The 21,805-nt window shown below is 31.9% G+C and overlaps 2 protein-coding genes across 4 annotated transcripts; both read right to left on the bottom strand.

The window, feature by feature from the left end:
- Positions 1-701: 701 nt before the first annotated feature.
- On the bottom strand, positions 702-16,310 carry LOC126780571 (uncharacterized). 3 transcript variants are annotated; one of them, XM_050505167.1, is made up of 16 exons: positions 16,164-16,310; positions 15,316-15,393; positions 13,747-13,864; positions 13,232-13,308; positions 12,611-12,771; positions 11,906-11,981; positions 11,205-11,295; positions 10,396-10,484; positions 9,280-9,396; positions 7,910-7,989; positions 6,976-7,149; positions 6,582-6,648; positions 5,946-5,989; positions 5,144-5,328; positions 1,874-2,090; positions 702-1,144 (listed from the first exon to the last, which is right to left on the bottom strand). In XM_050505167.1, exons 1-16 carry the CDS (start codon positions 16,189-16,191, stop codon positions 1,034-1,036), a joined length of 1,713 nt encoding a protein of 570 aa, XP_050361124.1. In that variant the 5' UTR covers positions 16,192-16,310; the 3' UTR covers positions 702-1,033. The 3 variants fall into 3 exon arrangements, with proteins under 3 accessions (XP_050361124.1, XP_050361125.1, XP_050361126.1); XM_050505168.1 differs by having other exon boundaries at positions 1,874-2,087; XM_050505169.1 differs by lacking the exons at positions 702-1,144; positions 1,874-2,090 and adding an exon at positions 3,896-4,044.
- A 631-nt stretch (positions 16,311-16,941) lies between these two features.
- On the bottom strand, positions 16,942-21,133 carry LOC126780638 (cdc42 homolog). Its single transcript, XM_050505260.1, has 5 exons — positions 21,008-21,133; positions 19,425-19,723; positions 19,191-19,300; positions 18,881-19,078; positions 16,942-18,739 (listed from the first exon to the last, which is right to left on the bottom strand). The coding sequence occupies exons 2-5, from the start codon at positions 19,600-19,602 to the stop codon at positions 18,650-18,652; spliced, it is 576 nt and encodes a 191-aa protein (XP_050361217.1). The 5' UTR covers positions 19,603-19,723; positions 21,008-21,133; the 3' UTR covers positions 16,942-18,649.
- Between the last annotated feature and the right edge of the window lie 672 nt (positions 21,134-21,805).

The raw sequence follows: 21,805 nt of genomic DNA, 5'->3' as shown, positions 1-21,805 counted from the left end.
TGTCCACTTTAAATTATACTATAATTCTTCAGATTTAATATAAATCGGAAAATTGGTAAAACTTAATTGTTGAATTTAAAATATTTGTGTAAATATGTCTGTTTAATTGATGTTAATCGTATTCTTAGAATATCTAACCAGTGTCTAGTGTTAAAAGGTTACTAGTCTAAAAATATGCATGCTTCACTGTGACATCATGTACATAGGTGATTGTCAAATATATTTAATCATCTGTGGTGTTATTATTTTGATGACAAATAAAACGTTAATGTATTTAAAATATATTTTTATTGACAATTTCGATATATTGCAATTAAGTCATAGCATGGTGTCTGTTAATAATTTTTAAGAAAACGGTTCACATTAAAAAAATATAGATTACGTTTCCTTACTAAACTTAGGCTAGCCACACAAAAATACATTCGATTTAGCAGAGTATATATCATAAGCTTTTAAATTTTTATGTATAACGTAAATATAGTTATGTTCTTTGTCATCAATTAACACAATAAATTAGTACATCAAAACTCAAAAAAATATCACGAGCAGCGAGTCATAACTAAGATCTATCTACATACATACATACACATCTATTTATAATAATAATACATGAAAATTGGAAATTGTCGTTCATTAATTTTTTAATTATTTATTATAAAAGGCAACGAATCAAACTAATATCATCCGAAAGGTGCACACAACTAATAGTACTATTTTTTATTGTTACATATTGCAAAAACGCCTATATAAAAAAATCTAAATAAGATATCGTTTGTTTTTTTTTTTTTCATTTCATTGCAATTTATATAATAAATAATTAAAATATATCATAAGACTAGAAACAACTTGTAAGTATATATAGCTCACTGCTATGTTTTAATCAACGAAATATTGTATATCACTAATGTAAAACAAGTTGTCCCATTTATTACAAGTCAGATATTAAAGTAATTAATATATTTTTCAATGAATAATATTCAAAATTAATAATTTATATAACATACAATTTCTCATATTCATAATAAATAATTTGTTATTGTGTTTGTGTTGATAGTAAATCGTACTTTAAATGTTGATAATCCTCCTTCGCAATAGTAGCCCTGAATTCTTCAACATTTAGATCTTCCCCCGTATCTCGAACTATCTAGATATGATTTACATATATATTAAAAAAATATCCAATAGTACTAGCAAAAACAGTCCACCACACCGCTTTAAAACAGTTTGGTGGACAGTGAAAAGTGAAAGAATTTCATCGGAAACATGAAAGATTTCTTCAATATATTTTCTTCTTTATTCGAGCACAATTTATGACTTATAAATAAAAAAATATGTTCGTTGTTTCTCTTCACAAGCAAAAAAACATATTTCAGCTGAATTTGAGTGGAAAGATCTGATATTATTGTAATCCAACAACAATTCTTAAACCAGTTTTACACGTCTCAGTGATTACAGTCTCCTTTATTGTACAATAAAATATCGTTCTGTAGTGATGTAACCTCTGAGTTGCATGATTTTGATGTAATATCAATGTGATTAGCCAACAGCGATCCAGGGTATGAACCCAGGACCTCGGGAAAATTCATTAGCGTGAACACAATTATGAATTATTAATAAGTAAACCGTGCGTTATTAATGCGTTATTAACGCGAAACCAAATTGTATTGAAATTACATTGACATTATTATTTGATATGTCCTGTGGTCGAAGGAATGCGAAACAAACAAAAAATCTCACATATGTTCATTCTAATAAAAGGCAAAATTTCTTAGTCAAACGTACACAAGGTTTTAACTGCAGAAGAACGTGACATATCGTGAGATAGTCTTTTAAAAACGTACATGAAAGATATATATAAGATAAGAGATTTTACCTCTCGAATATACTTTTCGCGTTTAGTAAGTTGCTTTTCCAAGGTCTCCTTATGTTTTTCAAGGTCAGGATTATAGTTCTCATTAAGACGTTTCTCGACCTGCTCATACTCCCTGAACAGGGCCACGTATTCAATTAGATTCTGTTTCTCCCCTTGACTCCTGCTTCGCCTTTTCGACTTTGCTGCGACGACTTCTTCTTGATTTGTCGTAAGGCTGCTTAATCCAGAAATAATAAGTATAATACGTGACCCGATGACAATACACAATTTAAATAAAGTAAAACACGAATAATCGAAATGGTTAGTGAATATTCGTCTTAAAAATCATTAAAAAAACCAATATAAAATACATTATACGTAGCAACAATGGATGCCGTAGTGCCTAATAGAATGAGCTTCCATTTAGTTACGATTTATGAAGATGTTACATTTGTACTATACAAATGTGTATATATGGTACGCAAATTCATTTCGTGAGAGAATAATATCTTTAGAGCTAAGTATTAATTCAAGTAGGTATTCCTAAATGTCTTTGTAAATTATTTTCCAGCACGATTTCCGACTTAATAAAATATTCTCCTTGCTCATATGCGTACAAATTATCGTAGCGATTAGTTGAAGAGCCAACTATGCCAAAATATACATTGTGCTAATAAAATCTATTATTAATAATAATTTTTTTCCCTATATTTAGGATTTTCTAGGTGCTATCAGCACAACATCAATTGTTTAGCTTATTGTCTTGCGACAATAAATCAATTCATAACCTTAGCCGTAAGTATTAGTAAAAAAGTTTTCAAAAATTATTTTATTGTTATTGGAAAAACATTGATAATTCTATAATAATATTCTCCTTATCAAATTTGGCAACGGCGCCACACACCTTATACGCTAACTGCTTGACCTACGAAGCGGTCAAAATATAAATACATAAAGGGAAAAGCAGTAGCAAAGACGCCTACAGTAAGAATGATACTTTTTATTCTGTAGATTATTCTGTATTATACTAAATATTCTAAAACGAAAAAAAAACTATTTACTAACCTTACCCTAGGGTTTTAATTGTTAATTTTTTTTATTCATCTTTGGATGTAAATATAACATAGTACAGACAAATAGTTTGTATTAGAGTAATACACGCAAGGCCTACAACCGGAAAAAACCAGTTTACGCTAGACACCACGTGCCTGAACATAAACTCTCGCATAAGTAGCGTTAGAAGTGTAATTTGGTTTTATAATTCTTCTTTCACTAATTAGTTCATAATAAAATAACTACGAGCTATTGAAGAGGAAAATAATTAATGTAGATGATAAGCTTTAGATACAATATCAAAACGTTAAGTTTAAATTATCTTTAACACAAATGATTTATAGGACGAAATGGAGAATAAGGATTACTACGAAAGGTCCGGAGTTGAAAAATTTCATACTTAAAATCTAAGTTACTTTTTTTTTGTTTTTATTATTTTTATTTTAGTATTTGTTTATTTAATTATCTACAGACGGTGCACTACTACAAACGCAAAAAATATGATTTATCTGTATAAGACTTTTTACAACATTGATATACTAAATATCGTAAGTAATGCATATTATTCCCCATCCAGCCGCCAGCCTGTGGTGGGACCGAGGGACTTGCCTTCACCGGCCGGGCCAAGAGGAGGAAACCTCAATAAAAAACAACCGGTGGGTCGCTCACCCAAAGCGACGGCCGCGGGGTCGCGGTGGTGTACTAACGCGTTCCCGTAACCCCGCCACCATGCGGTGAGGCGGAAACGAGGAGGTTTTAGTGGGTAAGACGGTGGCCTTCTGCCCCGTGAGTCCCACATACCCGTCCCGGTCGTGTCCAGGCGGGAGGCGTAAAGGCCATTCCTCCACGAAAAAAAAAAATAAAAAAATAATAATGCATATTATAATCGACTACTATTGAGAAAACTTAGTTAACTTTAGTACTATTAAAGTGAACAAAAATATTAGTTTCTTTATTTTAATCAACCAAGAACAAGTAAAACACGTATTATATCGTTCAAATGTGTAGACATTTTATTTAAAAAAATAACATTCCTAGCAGTATCGATTGAAATATTAGAAACAAAAGAAAATGAAAACACAAAAACAATTATGATTGATTCCTTCGTCTTGTTATTTTTTCTCAGTTCACGATATTATCTGTAACGAAAACGATTTTTTACATTTTAAATTTTGCAATCATTTTAACATAAAATGATAATTTAAGAAAAAAATGGCTGTATGCCGCAACACCGTTGGCTTTTTCAAGAGGAAAGAAACAAAAAATTAAGAGGAGAATTAAATAAATACAGAACTCATCAAATCCAATCACATTATATTTTGCGTCGAATAATTCAAGAAATAAATAATAATAATAATATAAGTAAAAAAATATAATTTAACTAAACCAATAGCTATCGTAAAATATTATAAAGGTGACATCTGTTACGAATTTTAGGCTATTTTATATTGTTTTAATTTATTAAGTACCAGACGTAATGAAATTATTTTAAAAATCGTTAGACGTCCTAACAATGAAACTAATAAGTGATCAATGTAGTTTTAGTGTATGTGATGCTAAATTATAATAATATTATCAACTATAATTCACGTGAGTAAACACACATAAGTAATCAATAATGTAAAATTTACATTTCATTATTATCGTCAATATCGGTAATTAAAATTATTCTTGATGATGATGAAACATCATCGTATCCGTGTGATAAAAAATATATGTATAATATGAATTCAAAAATTCCTGAATAGATTTATCAATCTCTACTTTATTCATGTGATTAACGAATAAGATGAAAAATAAAGACAAATTATTATATATGTAAAAAAGACAGCACAATTTTAAAGTAAAGTAAAGTTTTTAAAAATAACTATTCTAATAAAACAACTGCTACATAATCGGTTCAGTAATTGTCAATTTTCCATCTCGTATTCATTTCCGTCTCGTATACGCGCGCAAAAGGGCTTCCGATGGGAAGTATAAACCTCTCATTGTACCATCCATTGCACTGTCAGTGCTCCACCAATCTAGGGAACTAAGATGCTATGCCCCTTGTGTCTGTAGTTACACTGGCTCACTCACCCTTCAAACCGGAACACGATAATACTAAATAGTACTGTTTGACGGTTGATTAACTAATAAGTGTGCTATACCAATACATCCAGCACCTAATAAAACATTGAGAAGCTGTTTATTATGAGGAGATTTATCGTTAGTACTGTAACATAATACACAACTTACTCGCACATAGACGTGTAGAAGTAATGTGGCCGTCCGTTGGCACACAGGAACCTGGACACGAGGCTGTTCCCTGCACGGTAGAGCGACAGTAACCGGCTGTAGGACATGGTCTTGAACGATGGTAGATGAAGTAACCTCTGTCCGAGCTTGATAACATTCATTTCACTGCTCTGTAACGTCGGGGACTGAGAAATGGGGGAATCAATAATTAGCGCTTTCATATAATATATGCATGAAAATCCAACACACAGAAGCAGTGTGATCGAATTGGCTCCAAGCATTGTCCAAATATAAAACAACGGAGACTGCCCAACTGTAAACATTTAAAGCTTGTTATAGTGTTACTGTAAGAGGATATGTCTGCCTGAGATACTATGATTAACCAAGTTACCTTATGCGGCAGTATATATGCAATGTATTTACCTATTTAGATAAGTAATAGAAATCCGATGGTCAATAGAGTATAATAGCAATATACTGATATGAGGTTATTACACATACATCTAATACATCAAACATTTGCTATATTGGCAAACGTTCATGTGCTTATCAGATTGATTGGTTATCATTAGGCAACGTCGAACAAAACAATTGACTATATCGTGTTAGAAGTAGTGCACACTGCCTTGACGTATTCATTGATATAATGATAGTCTCTGAACCGTTATAGTACACGTGAATGCGCTTTGTCTTAATACACCGACGCACACTTCGAACCAGTATACAGTATACAGCAATATATATTATTAATATCAAAATCATAGCTAGAATAAGTGACATATTTATCTTTTATTTTACTCACCGTGATGGCGCTTTTAGATCCGCCCATGGGAACGTGACGTAGGCCTGTCAATGAGAACAGTTTTTGTTCTAATTTTACAATATAAACCTTTACAAAGTTTGTGAGTAGTATAAAAAATATATAATAAGATTTCGTCAATACTTATTATTTTATATAACGGAAATACATATAATAAAATTGTAAAGTAATTAATTACCAAACTATTTATTATAACTAAATGAGACCTGACTCTTCATAATACTATCACTTTTAAATGTTCCGGTCTCACTAAAATTACTTATCAAATAATGCTCGACATGTTTCAAAAGACTGTGGTCCCTATAATAGTCCTTATAATACGTCGAATTCAAGTTACTGCCTGATTTATCGAAATTGGTCGAGTCGAGCATTTCTCGATTCTCGATCGAAGTAACATTTGGTTGAAACTATAATTTTTAATAATCTTATTGCATATAATTATTCTGTACGTGTGTATGCCACCGAAGTCTGATTCCGATGAGAAGTTCGTTTTTGATGAAATTTGTGTGTTAGGAGTAAGTCCTTGGATGGTTCAGATTTGACCCAGTAGGTAGTGCTGCGATCGGATTCCAGGAGTAAAAATGAAACTATAATATATAAATAAATATAAAAACTAACCCATGTGGTGAGCGATGGTAAGGGGTATTTTCGATATCGGCTGTTGTACTCTGAGCCCGTTTAAAATCTGCTCGCGAAAAATACCTCTGTTTGTTATATTTACATTAACATAATATTTTATATATTTCTCACCATAAAAACCAGTTTAATAACAATATTTTTTGTTTATTGATTATTACATATGATCAATAAATATCACGCGTAGTTTTCATAAAAACCTACATTTATAAAATTAATCAGTTTACGCCCGCGGCTTCGCCTGCGTTTCTAGGGTAGGGGTAGGTGTTAGTACCCTATGTCCTTTGTCTGTATCGCTGACAACGTGTATGCAAAATTTCATGAAAATCGGTTGAGGAAAATTTAATGCGTTATTGCATAAAGCTTTTTAAGTTACCTGCTGAAGATTAACGCCAACGTTGTGAGAAGGTGCGGAACTCTTGCTGACGACGAAAGGTATGGCAGCATGGGCCAAGTTGTCGTTGTAGGAGTGAATAACTACTCGCTTCATTTTTGATGACACCGTCGGTAACTCGTAGTGTCGGTTGCGGTACTTTACGTTTTTATTAACCTTTTGTGTAATGACTTCATTTTTTACGCAGCCCTTTTATTGAACACTTTTTATCAAACGCGTGAAACCGATAATTGTGGGTTCAAACCCGGGCAAGCACCACTGAATTTTCATGTGCTTAATTTGTGATTATAATTCATCTTATGCGGTGAAGGAAAACATCGTGAGGAAACCTGCATGTGCCTAACTTCACTGAAATTCTGCCACAAGTGTATTCCACCTACCGCACTGGAGCAGCGTGGTGAAATAAGCTCCAAACCTTCTCAAAAAGGGAGAGGAGGCCTTCAACCCAGCGGTGGGACATTCATAGACTGTTACGGTTACAGAGGGAGGAACCAGTGGCGGATTGAACACGTGGATCTTACATTTAATAGCGGATGCAAATCCGGACAAGCAGAGCACAATAAAGTGAAACATCGTAAAAAAACACTGTATGCACATACATGTATGTTCTTCATTAAATATTTCTGTATGTGAGTGTCACTAAACAATAAAATTATTTTCATATGGTTATTTATATTTAGGAGTTATAGATTGCTAATTAGACCTTTTTAGTTTAACTTTCTGCTAAGTAATAAGACCTATCGTAACAGACACTTTTCGTAGTTGGACAATTTGCTACATAGACACAAGACAAAAATATCCTGGGAGATAACTCCTAACGCGCGAACAGAAAGCAAGCAAACTCTGTATTATTTTGCTTCGATCAGTTTTTTTTTTTTTTAATTTTTCTAAAAATATACCATATGCAATTTTATACCTTTGGTTTCTTGACATTTGTTATTGGCACGTTTTCCATTGGTCTATTCTCCGCTTCGTGATTATATAGAGCGTCGTTGTCTAAAATTAATGAATATAATTGACATTCAGATTTCGATTAATCCTAACACAATAATAATAATGTCCTCCAGACCGATTTCGACCGCGGCGGCCAATCTCAAGAGAGATTAGCCACCTGCGCAGGAGATATTATAGAGCAGCAGTGTGTGCGCAAACATTTCCTGACTCTCATAATTCGATGGGATGGCAATCCGACACAACCGGAAAGAGTTCAGGCGCAGGACCAACGACTTTACGTGCTTTCCGAGGCACGGGAGCATACACACTTCCAACTTCCAGACTCCGGGCTGCTACTGAGAATTTTCTGACAGAAAAACCCAATAACTTCTTATTGGCCCGACCTAGGAATTGAACCCAGGACCTCCGTGTCAGCGGACTTACATGCAGCCACTAGACCAACGAGGCAGTCGCTAACATAATAATACGAACATGACGTCATATCATTTCAGCCTTTTTATTTAAAAAATGATACCAGACTGGCAAATGGGCAACTTAATAAAAAGTGGTCACCACTCGCCGTCCATAATCATTCACGCTTTAAGAAATATTGATCATCCCTTGCATCGCCAAACCTTAGAAACTAATATTTTATGTCCCTTGTGCTTTAACACTAGTTCCAGCCGGAACACAACAATAAGAATCGTTATTGCTATTTGTAGCATATCTGAGATTCGGTGGTACCTACCCAAACGGGACCCTACCACCTAGAAACCCTCCATAAGTGTGTATGTATATAAAGACAAGAAATATCATACAGGGAGAGTTGACGATGTATTCCTCACACGTCATGAGGGAGAGCAGTTGAAGGACTGAAGGATAAATAAGGACAAACTTATATTCAGGTCACTATAGTAAAGTAACATAGCCAAGTAATTATCTCATAAGATCAAGGATAAACTACAAAAAAAATATAATTTGTTTATCATCGCTCATATTTATTATAAATTATTATTTCAAATTAGCGTTGAAATAAATAAAACAAGTTAACAATAAGTCACCGATTAAAAATCAGATACATACATATATGGTCATATTCATTAAATAGTTTAAACGATAATAATTTGATAATGTAATGACTAAACATGTGCGATTGACATTGAAACTGATGTGCGGCGAATGAGTGTGTGACAACGACTTTAGACGCGCTTTGATGGCGGGTACGAGGCTTTTAGACTACTTTAAATCTGTGCAATAGTTACTAGTTCAAGTGGGCAATGCAGATATTAGACAAAGATTAGTGATACGATGCGATATATATAATGTTTGGGATGTTTAGCAGCACGTAGTTACCTTTTACTTTGTTCATCTCCTTTGCAATATTTATGTTCAGTTGTCGCGGACTGCGCGCTTCGTTATTTTTAAACAACTCCACGACTTGCCTCCGCTCTGTTTCACTTATCCTTGTACCTATATATTTTAATATTATGCTATTATTTTTATAATGACTTTAAAAGCTAAACCCGTAAATGTCCCGTAAAAGGCTCTTTCCTCTTAGGGAGCAAATTAGGTGCCTATTGGGTAATATAAATGTAATAGAATTTCATCTTATCGATGTAGGTGTTTTCAAGATGTTTTATTATAGCACGAGATATTATAAACACAACTTAAACACATCAACACCTAATGGGTCCTTGCTTGTATTTGAACCCGTTATCTTCGGTTAAGTTTCCATGTTCTATCCATTGGGTCATCTCGGATCTTGAATTAAATATATTTGGAATTTTCATTATATTACTCCGCACTATGGTGGTGAGTTTGTTGGACAGGAACACAGCAATGCCAATAAGTGCTGGTTATTTGTCAGAATTATTCATTGGAATGCCCTCTTGTCATTAATGTATTTTTTATCAAAAGTGTGTTATGTAAAATTGTTAGAAGCAATTAAAGATGACATAATCGCTATTTTTAATTTATCGCGATAACAGAGCCCTTCCACGCCGCATTGCGTTCAAGGTGTACAATAGGATGACGTAGACTACTTCTTTTGAGTCACTCTTAAATTTAAGTGACTTTAAAAATTGACGTTTGTGTAGCGAAATTATAACGAAAACGGCGTCTCGAGTTACACTGAGACACTGTTGGTAGAGTTGAGACTTACTTTTTAAATGACATTTTAGTATCTGAACGTTAGAACACATAATACTTTTTGTCCACAGTAATACAATACATAACTGTCGCTAAAAGGGTCAAATTTAATTTTTAAACAAATTGTAAGCCAAATTTATCCATTTTGAAAAATCGTTTACAAAATAATAAAAATACTAATACCAACAATAATACGCGAAAATGAATTTATTATATATATCAACCAATATAATATGTTCGTTGTTTCCATTCTGATTACCAAGACCCAAGGGTAAGAGTTATTCATATTGGCCGTTATAGCACCAGGCCACAGTTACCTACCTGTTTGTGATCCAGACGCTTTTGGTACATTAATATTTCGTTTTCCCTTCAATTGCTTGGATTGTGGTCGACTCTGGTAATCTCTTTTTCTGATAATAAATAAAAAGTATTATTATATTATACGAGTAAAGCCTCGTTAGGTATCTTTGCAATTTCTCATAACGATTAATAAAAGTCGGTGTGCTGTAGCTGCGAGTTAAAACAACGTAAAAATCTCCTCCGTGAAAAAGTACATATTATAAACGTTCTATTTTATTCGAATAATTAAAAACCCTGATAATACTTTCATGAGATGATCATTCAATTTCCGGTAATACGAAATTCTATTTTTTAACTGAGTAAAAAATATGGCAGACTGGCGTCGTTGCCAATTGATATATGCTTTAAAATTTGACCAAGTTATATGAAATACTGTGGTGTGTGGTTTTAATAATAGGACTCGGTAGATAGAACTTTTTTTTGCAATGGACTTATTTTGGTTATTAATTACGCCAAGCCCGTCACTGTCGTCGTCTATATATTTTAAAATGTTATATTTAACTTCTTCTATCAGTATCCTTACTTTGGGTTAAATTTTGCAATTGAATTCCAAACAAATTTCGCGCACATATTTGGTGCTGGTGACAATAACAATTCAGTATTTATTCTTAATCTTATTATATATTTTTAATAGCAAGTGAACGAGTGAACTCTACTCATACAGATGATCCTCCACTCATCAATATCACGCTGTCGATAATCCAACAGGAGTCCTATTCTATTACCAAAAATTTAAAAATATTTAACGTAAATAGTGCAAATTTACTTACTGCGAATAATATGTATTTGCTTCGTTGAATGATTTATCGTCGGATGACTCATCTTCGCCGCATAACTCTGGGGGCACACTTTCTTGCTCACCTTGTCAAATATACTCTTATAAGCACTATTCAATTATCAAGTTTTAGTTAGTTTAGTATTTAAAAAAATGAAAAGATATTACTAGTCCGGTATAGAGCACTTAAATGTTTCCACCAATTAAATGACGTTTGTTTTTTTATAATTTGGTAAGCGGCCTTGCAAATAGGCCACCTCGTGATAAATTCTCACTACCACACCCATAATTATCGACTCTAACAAATATTAACCATCCCACCAATGCGCCACCAATACCTTGAGAACTAAGATCACTCGCCCTTCAAACCGGAAGACAAAAATACTAAGTATTACTGCTTTGCGGTAGAATATCTGATGAGTGGATGGTACCTACTTACAAAGCTTTCACAAAGCCCTACCACCAAGTAAACGTCCAAACACATATTTTCACACTCGCTATTATAATATATCACGTTATTATAAAATATTGCTTTTTGAAACAAAACTGACTTCATCCCTGATCAATCTTTGAATCCAATACGAATTGACACACATATACTATCAAGTAACGACCCTACTTTATATGACTGCAGAACCACGGCCAACTTATTTCGTGTGTTATAAAGACATGAGTGTATGAACGATTAGTACTAACTGTCACCATCAGCCGGAGGTCGACGTAAAAGCATCCGTGTTTGGGCCACATTTTCTACGTCCCGATTCGACTTTACCTGTGCAATAAAAAAAAACAATTGTTTTAATTTACGTATATATACCTACAATAAATTAACCAGGAAACTATTTATATATTGCTTTGAGTGTAAGTTAAGTTGGCCCAGTGCTTGGTATGTTTATATTCCGCATGCATTATGCACTTTTTATTAATCTAATTAATTATAAAAGTAATTGCAAATATATAATATACCCTTAAAGTATAAAATATTCAGATATATACGAGACTAAAGAATGACAGCCTTATAAACGTTGCTTAGCAGTTATTTACTTATGATTCTCTCTCATTTTTGATTTGACATTCTAAAGAAAACAGAGCATTATTTAACTAATCACCCGCTAAGCACATACATATACATAAGTAAAACTATAGGTAACTTCATAGGATTTTTTTATATTCAAATTGAAAGTTATTTACGATCCAATACTTTATTATAAACTATGCAATTACATACTATAACTGGTATAGGAAACAGCTAGAATGTTGTAGGTTCCACTAGGTTACCCAGTACTTTCGGGAGACCTTTGCCCAACTGTTGAACACGCACGAAAGGTGACACTGATAATTTGTTTATTGATACTTTTATTATTAGCTCATAAAATCGTTGAAAGTTATATTTTAACTCGCCTTTGACGGTCTATGCTGCTGTTGATTCGTCTGCCTGCTCCCGTGAACTCTGTTCAACATCTGTTGCTGTTCAATCACATCAGGATCGACATACCCGCGTGTAGGTTTTGCCCTGGCATTTGTCTCAAGCCGTCGGAGAGTCTCCGGCTGCTGAGATACTTCTGTAATCAACGACAGCGTTATATTCTTAATAGCTTTTTATTATCACATAACTATGTCTATGTATCTTTGGTTGTTATTCTGAGATCATCATGATCAACGGGTACGAGTTCAGACTTCCGCTCTGAACTGTTTCATAAAACTACAGAATGAGCTTTTAATGTTATATGCAAGTTAAAATCGATAATGTATTGGCATGGTACAGTGTAATCGTTGTTTTGCTTTATATTTGGGGTTGTTTATTTTTATATACACACACAGCCCGATGTAGGCAGTTTGCGGATTTTTGGTGAATTGCTTACTCCTTAGCGCGTCCTTTATTTTGTAACTAGCTACCCTTTCTCAGCTTCGCACGGGTGGAATAAGGGTCTAAATAAAGCTTTTATGTCGTAATACATTATATTACTATTGATTTACGCGCCAGTTGTCATGAAAATATACAAAATTAAATTTAAAACTCACTTTTTTTTGGCCGACTTCGAAATGTAATCAGCGGTACGTTCGCCATTGTCGAAACTGGTTCCGTTATTGTGGTCATACTAAAATTAATAATTTTTTCTTCTTAATTATATTAACAATGTTAAAAATATAATGTATGTTAACTAAAATACAGCGTGGAAATCCGGCCTGCATTATGGGTAGCTTTGTGTCGGGTGGGAATTGGTCGGGACTATTTTAAATTTGATTTAAAAAAAAAATTGACATAGTTATCTTTTGTAATAATAATTATTGTGTAAGTACTAATTGAGTTTTGAACACAGAATGTCTTTTATGTGAATAGTGATGTTTAATACATAAAGATCATAACAATAATGAAAATATTCTTTATTCAAATAAGCTCTTATAAGCAAATTTGAATCGTCCGTCCGGTTAAATTATAGCACCAATAGTTTGGTATGTAAAATCTAGAAGAACGGCCACGAAATTCAATAGCCACTCTTTTTCACCACCTTAATTACATGTAATGATACGCATACCTTCTCTTTTTCAATTTCCTTTTCCGTTTTAGAACTTTTACTAAATCAATTTTCTCTTGCAAACTATCACATCGTGCTTCCGCTAAAGCGAATTGATCATCGACTTCTGGAATCGAAGCTTGAAAAAAGAAGCAAACGTTATTTACACCACCAATAATTAATGTCTGCTTATCATTAGTATGCACCTGCTGGATATTCGTGCAATTAAATAAGATGATAAAAGGGATCCCTAATGTAATGTAATGTATACAATATTAAATACACGATTCTTGTTTCGAAAGGAGAGACAAACAAACCTTATATTCCATGCGATTTCATAATATCTTTGACATATGCACTACATAATATATATAACATATCTCGAAAAAAGTCGAGATGGCCCAGTGGCTAGAACGCGTGAATCTTAACCGATGAACGTGGGTTCAAACCCTGGCAAGCACCTCTGAATTTACATGTGCTTAATTTCTGTTTATAATTCATCTCGTGCTTTTCGGTGAAGGAAAACATCGTGAGGAAACCTGCATGTGTCTAATTTCATCGAAATCCTGCCACATGTATATTCCACCAACCCGCACTGGAGCAGCGTGGTGGAATAAGCTCCAAACTTTCTCCTCAAAAAGGGAGAGGAGGCCCTTAGCCCAGCAGTGGGACATTTACAGGCTGTTACTGTTATGCACTACATAAAGTTGATTAATATATTTTTGCTTACAATTGTCTTTTTACCAAAGTTTCGATAACAACTACACCGATTTTCAAAACTTATATAAATTATTTGAATTATTTTACAAATACCATCGATTATTTTAGGTCAATCAATGATGTAATGTCGATTCAAGGTCAAAGCAACTTATTTATCGTTACTACTCCTGCTATTGGAATAGGCTATTGCTGAAGTGTTTATAACTTCGACAAGCAACAAGTACAAATTCGATTAGGAAAAATTTCAATCGATATTAAAAGTAACTGTAACTATCACATTGCTGGGCCTCATCCTCTTTTGGGGAGTCGTTTTTTAAGCTAATTTCAATGGTACATTGCGGTTTCCTTACGGGATTTTCAATAAAAAAAAAATACTTTAAATTAAAAAAATGAAAATTCAGATGTGCTTGTCTTGGGTAAACAATCCGTTTACCTGTCTTTCAGATAAGATTCACGTATTCTATCCAACCCTTCTCAGTTCTAACTAAGAAACTCTATAAAATAGGTTTATTATATACTATATAAGCTATGGCAGGTGTAACCAGGAACAAGCAGAAAAATCAACCACGAAGATCAACGATCAAAAATGCAATATAGCTCTCTAATATCAAAGTGGCAAAAGATACAGCACAAAAAAAAATTAAAAATGACTTTTCTTACTTTACTTTTATGCAGATAAATTCCAGGTGATATTAAATAAATAAGATACGCTTGGTTGTACCAAAATGTAACGTAGGTGATAGTGCTTAAGCTATAAATTTGTATGAATCTTTGTTTTGACCTTATATCAATTACCTCAAGAAAATCGTGTAACGCGAAGTCAAGATGTTATGCAACGTTTATTAAGGCCGCAATTCAAAATATACATACCCCGAACATCTAATTTTTTTTCAGAACGAACGCCTTCCAGAACTCCAGCAAGGCTACTGGAGCTCCTGTGACGCTTGTCTGGAAATTCGATTATTATATTTTATATGTGAATATTATATTTTTATCACATCGATATATATGAACTACTATTCACTTAAGTTTATTCTTAACTAGTTTCGGTCGCGGCTTTGCCCGCGTGCTAAGTAAGCATTGGATTAGTTATAAAACAGTAGCCATCTATAGCCATAAAAAAAGGTAACAATGTCGTTTCTTAGAGTTCAACTTTGCTTTATACCAAGTTTCATCAAAATCGGCTCATGCTACATGCTCAGCAAATCATGCTGTGGGCTGCTATTTCCAACTCGATCAAGAGAGGTTTTCTGAATAATCTAAGCGAGGTATTCAATATGTAGACATGTCATCAGTAAAATAACGTCAACAATATGTGTACATGGTATGCACATTTTTTACTTGTTTAAAGCGCCATATTTCTCAGACTAGTTTGTACCTAATTATTATTTTTCATGACTTCAAGCAAGAGTAATTGTAGGAGTTGCTTATTATTTTAGTAGTATGTAAGTTCAAGTATTATTGGAAGTAACAAAGCCAGAAATCTCTTTTATATATTTTTGTATGCGTAATGTGTATTACATAGACAGAACGTCATTGATAAAACATAGACATATTTGTACCTAACAGTCCGCCATATTGATTGTATCGGTATTTTTATAGAACTATCAAAATTTTCGATTTTTTTTTTATTTTGTTTGATTACAACAATAGAACTGTATGTTTTTTTGTTATGTAATAAGATTTTAATAATAATAAGCAATTTTTAATTTACTCACCTTGAGGTATCCTAATACCGTCGCCCATTTCAACTTAAAATTTTCATATCACATAAAAGCTTCGTAAGAATTAAGAAACCTGAAAATTGCTAAATACTTATAAAAAAGGTGTTTTAATATAAAATCCACTAAAAAATCATTACGTCAAAGTTGTCAAAACTATGCCATCTAAAAACAAAATAAAATCGCTGCATTAAAATCTATGAACGTAGTAGGTAGATATGTATAGACCGGTGTGGTTTTTTTGAACCGTCATTTCCTTTAACGTTGACACGTCAAGGAGTGTAACTCCTTTTTGATTAATAATATTTTAAATAAATCATTTAAAAAAAGCTTTATAATGCGGATCAGCGGACTACAACTATACAAGCTAAGATAAAAGCCTTTTGGGAAAATAATTTAAAGATAATTTTCATTGTGGTTTCAAGGTGGTTCCTATTATCTATACAAATAAATAAAATTGAAGTATCTCTGTTTGTGATTTCAAAATAACTGCCTCTTAAAGTTAAAATGGCTATTTGCGAGTTACCAAAACCAAAACAATCATTTTTTAATTTTTGTCTGTTTGTCTGTGTTGGTCTGGGCTAATCTTTGAAACTGCAATAATTACAAATTAAAATAACTAAATAATTATAAGAAGTATCTCAAGGTGATCTTATATAGTTTGTAAAGTGCCCTAGTTGTAGACACGATTTAAGCAAATATTAGGTACATAAAAACGCACTAATAAATCGCTTGCAAATAAAAATTAACTCATGTTTTTTAATAAAACGCACCATTTAATCTTACATTTATTAATTTAATATACACCTAAATCTAATTACTGACACAAAGAAAAATTTTATAACCCAAATATTAAATGAAAGTCGTTTATAATTATTCGCACATGTTATATATTCTTAATACCCCGAATGTCAATAATATAATACCTTTAAACTCAGTACATATTTAATTTCATATAAAATCGTGATAATCATTCATATTTACATAAAGTATGGTATATTCAAAACGCAATTATAATTATAATAATGAATGCAAATATTCATACAAACAAGAGTAATATTAAATTAATGAGTGAAATGCACTGCATTTTTCTTTGTATAAAAGTCTTTCTTATTATGAGTACATACATATTACCTGAGCATAATTATCGAGGAAGGCGAGAGGAAACAATACTGTAGTGATACTTGGTGGTACGTCCCTGTGCGTTTCTTTGTGTCGAGGCAACAGCATATACAGAGTATAAAACCGGGACAATGGCATCTGCTGCATAATAATAGCGCAAGCGGTTACATTGTATTATCCTTATAAATATTGCAGTGCGTATATGAAAAATGCAAAAACATTCTACGGAATGAATACTTTCATTTCAGTCAAAATTCACAAAGCAATACATTGTGATAAAAATGCTACTTTTACTAAAGATAAATTCTAATAATTGATATTCACACCATAATATACTCTGTATAGTTAACCCCACGATGATATTAGTGGTACGCGGACAGAACCACGTAACAATAATCTCATCGACTTCATAAAATTAATTGTTAATGAATGTTTAGAGAAATTAATATGGTTAAACCTAATAGTCCATCGCAATTATATTTATTCAATATACCGATTAAATAATTATTTAAGAGGTGGAACATTCAGAGAACCCATGAAGTACTTACAGCCTTTTTTGATTTAATGATTAATTATAATAACGTTTTCACATCTATGAATTAACAATTTGTTTTACAATTTTTTTCATACTTTTTTAATTAATATTTTGACTGTTTATATATATAGTTGTTTTTTTTTCAGTTGATTTATGTTAGCATGTGACATTTTGTATTTAAAATAATTAGTCTTTCTATTGTATGAAGTACATCCACTAATGTAATTGAAAAATTGTGTTAATCCAAATGTAAGGAAGACAATGTACTGTAGACATTATCATATTATATTTATTTAAATTTCTTAATTTATCGGAACTTATAGTGTATCAGTGAGCAATGAAAATGTATAGTCTTGTTGAAAATCTCCACCTCTATAGAAATCTTAAATTACAAATATGCAAAACAACACATAAGAACAATAAATAATGTAAATTTATAAGTCTTGTGATTGAAAGCATATAACCATTTCATAACATTGTTAAGGTTAATAAAACTGATTAACTCGATATAGGTTATAAAGTATCAAAATTGTTTTATATAATACTATTAATAGGTACAAATGACTTACAAATGTTAATAATTAATAGCCGACAAATGACGTCATATAAACTTGTCTTACAACATTAATCAAGTATATTGAAAATATTAAAAGCCCAAATAGGATACTGTAGCACAAGACTTATTTCGATATTGCTATTTTTTAGTTATGGCATATTCAATAGTAATGATAATAAAAATAAGATGAACGTAGTGTTATCTTATGCTGGTCGCATAATCGCAGTAATCATTTTGATAGTAGACACAGAAAAAGTGACTGTTGACACATTACAACAGAACACATTTCCTCCTCTTCACAGGCTCCGGAGGCTCCAGAGCAGCTAGAATTGCTTCGTCAAACACGTTCTTTAGCCCTTTCTGAAACAATTATTTATTTTGTTTATAATCATGATTGCTGTTTCACACTACAACATCATAAGGATACTTTTACAAACAATAACAAATTAAAAATAAATTATTTGTTATAATGTCAACAATATAGAACACTGTTCATCATACCTGAGTAAGAGCTGAGCATTCAACATATTTAACAGCTTTCAACTCCTTTGCAAGCTTCTCCCCCTGTTCAAGTGAAACAGGCTTTTGTTTTATTTTAGCTAGCTTTTCCATGGTAGCTGGATCATCTCGTAAATCTATTTGAGTTCCCACCAAAAGAAAAGGTGTTTTCTGCTGATGATGAGTTATTTCTGGTACCCACTGGGAACATACAAATGTTAAAATAAATAAGGATATAATTATATATGTAATAGGTAAACATTTAAGACTTTTTTCCCATTATGTTATTGTATATTTATACTTTTGAAATTACCTTTTCCTTAACATTTTCAAACGAACTTGGACTGACCACACTGAAGCAAACAAGGAAAACATCCGTCTGTGGATAACTTAGAGGTCTCAGTCTATCATAATCTTCTTGACCTGATGATATGAAGTTGGTATTAAGTATGTAGTTACAATTTTATTTTTAAAAAGTCATTTCAAGTATTGGCATGAAAACAATCAGTATAAAAAATATACAAAAAATTTCTAATCACATATATACCTGCAGTATCAAAGAGCCCCAAGGTGTATGGTTCACCTCCTATCATAACAGTCACAGCGTAGTTGTCAAAAACAGTTGGTACATATTCAGAAGGAAACTTGTTCGTAGTATAACTGATTAGCAAACAGGTTTTACCCACAGCACCATCACCCACCACAACACATTTTATTGTTTGCATCTTGTTGGTTGTGTACGATATATTTTTAAAAGATTTCCTTTTTCAATTGTTTTATTTGTTTAATTTAAAATTTATCATGTAATTTGTATTTCATAGCACCTTTCACTGAACTTTCAATTACCTGAAATTATATGATTCAATTTACAAAAATAGGAAACTAATTAACAGAAATAAAACGCTAAGCATGTGTATATAAGATCAACAAAATATAGCAAATTAAAAATTCAACATAAATAATATTTATTGCATAATATATTATTCTTGTATTTGTTAAATACAAGAAAATAATCACATAATTATTGACAAAAGATTAGTCATTAAATAGCATTTTTATTTTTCACATATAAATAATTTTATTTGATATCAATAATATCAAAGTTTTTAATTACATTCTTTCATTAGACTTACATTGAAATTCAAAGCAAAAGTAAATTATTTCAACTTATAAATTCGCATTTGATAATATTGTGATTGTTTGTTTACTTCAATAAAAACTAAAACAACAAACATTCCATACTACCTCTGTCATAACTGGAGTTATTAAGATTTAGTTTGAATTATTATAGAAAAACACACAAGCAATCATGCCACCATGTATGTGGTAACCAGAATCTGATACTGAATGAAAAATGAACTTCTGCACTTTGTGCCTGAAACTATACAGGCTTCCACTTCAAACCTTTGCACAGCTATGTGATATATTGTTAATTAGCAATAGAATAATTGTACTTACACATATGAATTGGACTAAGCCATATAATTAAAGCAAGTGTTTAAACTTATTCGAACATATTTACTCAGAAAGTACTGTGTATATTATAACTGATAAATTATTTTCTTTAAATTTTACATCTACATTAAATATTTTAAAGCAAATTTAAAAACGGAATACAAAAAATGATCTCGCATTGCATTTTAAACACATATGATAATACCAGACTTGACATTTAAGTGCATTTGCTACATAGATTAAGTACTGAGTAAAAGAGGACAATGACCTTATTATATGTCAGGTAAATAGAAAGATATGTTTTTCTTAATACGTTTTGGATTTGTATAAAAATCTTTTACGAAATTCTTATCTAAGATATCGATTGTTGATTCAGAGATCGCCATGCTCTCTTCCTTCTTCAGGACATTAGCTATGCAAATTTCCGATGGGTTCTAGAGGAATATTTGAAAAGATTTTTTGGTATTACAACCGCAAAAATGTTTTGTAATAAAGGTAAACTAAAAGCTTCACTTCAAACCTAATTATTGTTAAGTATATGTTAGATTAAAGTGTTATTTTACATAATCACGTCACAATACAATTTGACGTCCATTTTGTGTCGGGTCAGGACACCCATGTATGGAAATCGAAAAAATATCTATATTTTACTATGTCACATTAGAAATTACTTACGTTTTATAACACTATGACTAAATAAATCTTTATAATGAACTCCAGTACCCGAAATACACAAGGAAACTACAAATTGCAAGCAGCGGGTTGGGTCCTTGACGGTGACGCCATTGATTTAGATTTTAGCCACAGATAAGAAAAAGCTATAGACACTGCAATAATTAAACATTATAATCTAAAAATCAATTTATATGTACAATGACCTGTTTGTGATGATGCAAAATTATTAAAAAATGTGAGTAAATTGATGAAAAACAAAATTAAAATATGAATAAATATTAAGCTGGTTTATGATCAGACTTAAAAGTTACGTGAGTTCTTATATGATCTAAACCTTAACAGGTGTAATTAATTATTAGCAGGAGAATCGAACCATAATAATTAACGATAGGGCCAAATGGAGATTGAGATATTGCAATGTAATTACAACAATAAAAATCATAATTGTTTTTACCATCACTTTGATTGCTTTGATTTGTTCTCTAATATATATCGTTAAAATACACATACACATTAGTTTTTATTTAGTTACGCATCAATACTAATAGCTGTTATGTGTATATAAATCCGTTTTTAAGTTGATAGAAATTATTTTTTTGCAAAATAACTCTGTAATATAACGTTTCAGACATGCATTAAATTAGTTAAAAGGTCTTTCCTACGTTTAATTCCCGCATGTTTGAAAGTAGTACGTTTTATTCTTTTATTTTCGATAAGTACAAGATTACTTTCTACGAAAATAAAAAAAAGTCTTGTAATTACAGTTGATAATAAACATCTCTTTTACATATAATATCA

The sequence above is a fragment of the Nymphalis io genome, chromosome Z (assembly GCF_905147045.1).
Source record: "Nymphalis io chromosome Z, ilAglIoxx1.1, whole genome shotgun sequence".
NCBI classification, from domain to species: domain Eukaryota; kingdom Metazoa; phylum Arthropoda; class Insecta; order Lepidoptera; family Nymphalidae; genus Nymphalis; species Nymphalis io.
Note: the sequence above shows the minus strand (reverse complement) of the source record. Positions and strands in the feature narration are given on the sequence as shown.